At 42.5% G+C, this 5,864-nt stretch overlaps 1 protein-coding gene across 1 annotated transcript; it reads left to right on the top strand.

Annotated features, from left to right (window-relative positions):
* Nucleotides 1-4,142: 4,142 nt before the first annotated feature.
* Nucleotides 4,143-5,303, top strand: LOC120801930 (zona pellucida-like domain-containing protein 1). The gene has a single exon (XM_040149276.1). The coding sequence runs from the start codon at nucleotides 4,143-4,145 to the stop codon at nucleotides 5,301-5,303; it is 1,161 nt and encodes a 386-aa protein (XP_040005210.1).
* Nucleotides 5,304-5,864: the final 561 nt, after the last annotated feature.

Here is a 5,864-nt window from a genome sequence, read left to right as displayed (position 1 = left end):
CTCGCTTTACAAGGTGATATATTATCCGGTGTGAACCAGGTCAGCGGCTATAATGGCAGAGCAGCAGCCAGCTGGCAGAGTAGGAAATGGCCGAAAAAAAGACTGAAACAGATGAGCTTTCAATTAGCACAGGGCTATATATGGGGAGAAGAGGTGTGGTGTATTTCTGTGTGTGTGTGTGTGTGTGTGTGTGTGTGTCAGTGAGCAGGGTAGGGCTTTCATGTATGTGCGTTTGTGCTGTACACCAAACCTCTACCAGAGGTTCTACTCTTTTGTAACTGTGAGCTTGGATCTTGTAGTTCCTATATCCTAGAATGTTAGATTCTTATCAGTTTCACTTCTACTAAGCTAAAGGCAAATTCCCACATGTTGTGTTCCATCTGTCCTACTCTTTGGAAATATCAGCGCGCTCACCTGAACCGTAGACCTGGGCTCTTGCCGAACTTAAGCCCCAGGAATGAAGACTCGAAACTTGACCTGGACTTGAGTTAGGGTGTCAAACGCTCAAGTCTTGACCTTGTAACAATAACTAATCGTTACAAAACACCAGGCAGGCCTGAGCTGGATGTCAAGCTTGCCACTAGGAAAACAGAGCAACAGTCACTCGTTGCATCTAGCACAGTGGTGAACAACACAGTCTGCAGTGCAAATTAGTATCCAATAGTATCTGTTTCTTTGGACATACACTGAAAAAAATATTGCCACAAATCGGTCAAAAATATATCATCAGCAGTATTCATTTCAGACGGTTGTGGGACAAATGCATGATGGGAGATATATAAAGTGGCTGTGACTGTTTGGGACCTGAGTTACGTCCTGTAACAGCTGAGACGTCTATTCGCAACAGTTCTGGTCGGAGCAACAGATTGAGACTCGGCTCGTGCTCTCCGAACAGTCCTGCTGACAGAACATCACATCACTTCTTCTGTCTCAGAAGCCATCGTCACCTCACTGCTGCTAGCTGCTAGACAAAATAACCCACAAGGCCTAATCATAACAGAGGGCTGTTTGGTCACGACCCGGGCAGTAAAAGAGCGACAGAGGGTTGTATTTCTCCTCCAAACAGAATTCCCACCTCGTTTTTCTCCTTTCTGGTTGTTTCCGCCTCTGCGACTTCTCAACGCCGCAGACCCTCCGGCTGATTCGGAGCCTCTGACCATTAATCACACGGTTGGAGCGCTTTAACGGCGCAGCCGGAGCGGAGGTAAGCAGGCAGGAGACCAGGTGACCCTCCCTCACCACCCCCTGTGACCCCATCATCCCCCAGACACCATCTCCGCACCCCAATAAATTCACAGCAGGACTTTGACGTAGTCGTTCCTCCTCTCACTTCCTGCCTGATGTCATCACCACACACAAGAGGTATCATAAATAAAGGACAACAAGGGGAATGAGTTACAGTTCAAATTACATGTTATACTTAAAGCGTGAATGATGCAAATTTGCAAATACACTTATTTGTTAATTCAATCAATTGTGTAATTTTCCGTCAATGTTTCTTTTGTGATTGCTGTATCTTAGTTTTGTTTTATATAGATATTTATATTTCATTTTGTTGTTTTTTTTATTATTTTTTTCCCTTTTGCCCATGCGTTTTGACTGCCTTCTTGTTAATGCGCCAATGATTACAATTTCTTAAGTTGCCTTATAAAGACCATAGCTGACACACTCAACCAGAATGTTTTACAGTAGCAGCAACACAAACGAACCTTTGCAATATTTATCACCAAAATGTCACAAAAGTTCAAACAAATGCCCCGTCTGATATAAAGAGTCAAATAAACTATTGTATATGAAGTTTCAGGTCAGATGGCAGGAATTATAAAACTCTCACACACATACAGTATCTGTGCTACGTAAGTAGGTTTGTGGTATCCTGTGAACGTCTTCTACTGTACTTACATAAAGGCAGACGGTGTCTTATTATAGTGGGATCACTGAAAAAACTGGGTCATGATGAGGAATTTCTGCACGGATATATGCAACAAGTGATGAATGACATGTACTGTATAGTGGTCTTTGGGTGTCCGTTGTAAACCCACGCTTCATCACCCTACTAGATTTTTTCTAACAATTACCACCATGTCACCGAATTCTGAACAAAGTTACACTGTGCATATATTTGATTTTCAGTACGTTCTTGCCCTGACAATTTTCGGTTACTTGCACGGAATAGGAAGTCTGCTCCACCCGTCTGAGTGCGGGAAGCGCAGGCCAAGGTTGCGTCAACGCTGGTTCCGTATGTCAGGAAATGAAACTTGTCGTTACTGAGTGAGCAGTCATTATGCTGGAAAGGATATTTCAGTGGGTTAATTTGCTGTAGAGGTTTGCAAAATGGCCACAGTGGGAATGAGACAGAATTTTGATCAAAATCTGACAAGGGTCAAGGTTTGCTACTATTTGGCAAAAACTTCAAAAACTATCAAACTATCAAAAACAATTTGTAACATCTCGTATTGCTGTGTACATTTTTGTGTGTATTTTTAACTGAGTGTGTTGGCGCGTTCCAACAGCTCGTCACTAAACCCTTAAACGGGTGGTACAAGTTTCAACATTGTGGGTAATGTTTACACGAACTTGACAAAATTAAATTGTTTTGAAAGTGAACTATTAAAATGACAAGTTGCTTATGTAATTTTGGGTTATTTAGTGTTTGTCAAGAGACAAAAAGGTCGTTCCTTGAGAATTTGGACAAAAATACAGTTTGATGTGAGTGACTTTTCTGTCCTTTATTGTCTGTTTGGAGGTAACGTACTAGCTTTAGTTCTTTCTGTTTATAGTTCGGTCTGTTCTTGTTTGTTCAAGTTTCATTTATTTGACATGTAGTTCACCGCAGTGCGACCGAAGCCCTGCCTGCTCTCTGTCATGATTCAGTCAGAATGACTATCTTTGTCTCCACTGACACTGCTTAGATTCAGTTACCTTTATAATACACTGCAGGATCAGCTTGTCCTTTCATCAGTAGCCTCTGAATATACGCTAGCAACAATAGCTGACCAATATATACAGTTCAGCAACATAATAGGCCGAAGCGCCTCCCATATCTGACACAGATATGAAGCCAAAATCTGCCCTACCCCCCTCCTATACACAGTGGATATGAGTTGAACTTTATGCAATGAATGAATTTTTTTTTCTTTCTTTTTTTTAAATTACCACATGATTTAGCCAGGATTAAAAAAAGAGAGAAAGCCAACAAGCAACCAAAGCCACTGAATTTCTAAAGAGTTGCATTATTAGCTGTGACTGCTCATCACAGGAGTGTATGTCTGGGAACTGTGAGGAGTTCAAAGACTGAATTTCTTTGGTCAAATTGTTTTATTTGAATAAAACTATAATTAGTTATGTTGTGAGTTTAACCTGAAGAAGGAAACCATCCTGTGTTGAACAAAAAGAAAAAGATTAGGGAAAAAGCTGAAAGTGAGCACAGTTACGTGTTTTGGCTTCTTTCCTGACCCTATATTTAGCTCACAACCCCCTCATCGTGATCTCTTTGAGTCTGACTTTTAAGTAAACACTATGAAGTATTGTTCACACAGTGGATGTTTTGTTTAAAAATTCTCCTTCCTCTGTATGTTGTTTATGACTTTTATTTTTTATGTCAAAGAAATGTCAGGATAAGTAAGGAGCAGAGTGGCCAAAAGATCCAGTGGGTCACTGCCTCCTCTACTATATCCTAACTAGGTAATTGCTGAAGCCGCTGGGGCTCAAACCGGATGGAGGAACCTTGACAGCATTGTATGTGTTTCTCAGGAATCCATCTCATACATTGTTATGTTCACTTACTTCACGGAGGTTTAGTAATAGGGGACATGGAAATCTATATTTTAAAGTATAGTCAACAAAGGAAAAAGGCCATTGTCTCTGTATTTCAAGACAGCTAGATGCTTCAGGTTTCAGTTGTTGCCCTTAGGATATGGTCCAGACTGGAGTTCTCCTACTTAGTACAATGCAGTTGTTCACAAATAGCAAGGTGCTTGACCTTGTTTTGGACCAATCCCAGAGGACACACTTACCTATAAAGACCCCTGAACACAGCCCGAAGACTTAAAACAAATTGTGAAGATCTACCAGCCTTCAGCAGCGGAATCAAGATTTTAGAACAGTGATTAACGAATTCAAAGCAAAGCTGAAGAATAACGATGAAGATTCTTTTACTTTTACTCACTTTGATAGTCAGAAGTAGTCAGTTAACGCTGAATGAGTGTGGAACAGAAGCAAGACGGCCAGAGGTCAATGACATCGCAGTGCGGTGTGGTACTTCATCCATTGATCTGGCAATCGAAATCTGCCCAGTCATCTACACTGGCTACAATGACACTCTACTGATCCTGAACCATATGTTGGATCCAGCCTGTAGAGCAACCCTTGATGAATCTGTGACTCCACCTGTTGCTCGCTTTAACTTCCCCCTCAATGTGACCAACGCCTGCGGAAGCATATTCAGGACCACTAGTGCTGCTGGGACGGGTATATTCTCCGACTTTTCCAACATCCAGACGGTCAACATCAGTGGCATTGTCCGGTCCATTGATCCTACAACAGGCACGATCACTTACAACGCTGAGCTGAAGTACTACTACTCCTGCGCCTATCCCTTAGAATATCTGATCAACAACACCCAGATCGATGTGTCGGCTTCCTCCATTGCAGTCAAGGACAACAACGGGAGTTTCATCAGCACCTTGAGCATTGAGCTGTTCAGTGACACCAACTACACCAAACCGATGGTCATTCCACAGCTGGGGATTGAACTTAGGACCAGTGTGTACGTCGAGGTCAAGGCCACCAACTTGACGGGCCAGTACCATGTCTTGCTTGACCGGTGCTACGCCTCCATCTCCTCCCTGCCTTCTAACTCCAGCTTCTTCAACCTGTTTGTCCCCTGCTCCAAGGATCAGTTCACCAGCATGATTGAGAATGGAGACAGCCAGAGCGCTCGCTTCCACTTCCCAGCCTTCCGCTTCATTGAGCAGCAAAACGAGACTGTGTCCACCTACTACCTCCACTGCATCACCCGGCTGTGTGAGAGGAGCACCTGCAGCACATTCAAGCAGTGCAGCAACAGGAGGAAGAGGAGCACCCTGGACACATCTACGGCGGGTATAACCAAAACTTACACAATCACCTCTCCGGAGATCATCACCAAAGCCGAGAGCACCGAGTCCAAAGAGAAGCCCCTTGTTGCCAAAGAGGAAGATGACTCTGCTGTTGGGCTTGGTGTGGCTGTTGGCGTCCTTGCCTTTGCTTGCCTTATTGCCCTTAGTATTGCAGCCATGTTTTACAAAAGGCTCAGGAACTAAGGAGGCATCCACGAGCTGAAATGCAGAATACTAGCCTCAGGCCAATGGGCCAAACATGTTGTGAGGTGTACTGTATCTGCTTCCTCGTTTTATTTTTCTGGTGGAGGACTGGGCTCAGCTCATCAATTCATCTGTTTTGGGAGATCTTTGTATGTCAGCTTCTGTAGCCCTAACTGTGTATCAGTCCTGGAAAGATAGTTGGGAGAATGTCGCATCTTTAGAGAATTCAGTAGGTTTTGCTAGGGATATAAATTCCTTATTTCCTAAATGCACAAAGAAAAGCTATAAGTGTTAATGCATGTCTGTACTTTATAAGCTTTGAAAAAAAAAATTATAGACGAGAAAATGGTTACTGGAGGGAGAAATATCAAAAAAAAACAAAACACTACAGAAGTCACAGTCTTTACATCTTGAATGTTTTGAAAGTGAAGTCAGAGTACCTTTCAAAGTATTATGTCTAATTTATTGATTTTTCTTTGCTTTTAAGAAAATAAAGCTATTAAACTGAAAATGCTACATTGCCTGAATCCAGAATCTGTTTGTGTTTTTCACTGATTTACT

The sequence above is a fragment of the Xiphias gladius genome, chromosome 16 (genome assembly GCF_016859285.1).
Source record: "Xiphias gladius isolate SHS-SW01 ecotype Sanya breed wild chromosome 16, ASM1685928v1, whole genome shotgun sequence".
NCBI classification, from domain to species: Eukaryota; Metazoa; Chordata; class Actinopteri; order Istiophoriformes; family Xiphiidae; genus Xiphias; species Xiphias gladius.
The sequence above is the reverse complement of the archived record's forward strand: the minus strand, read 5'-3'. Positions and strand labels throughout refer to the sequence as shown.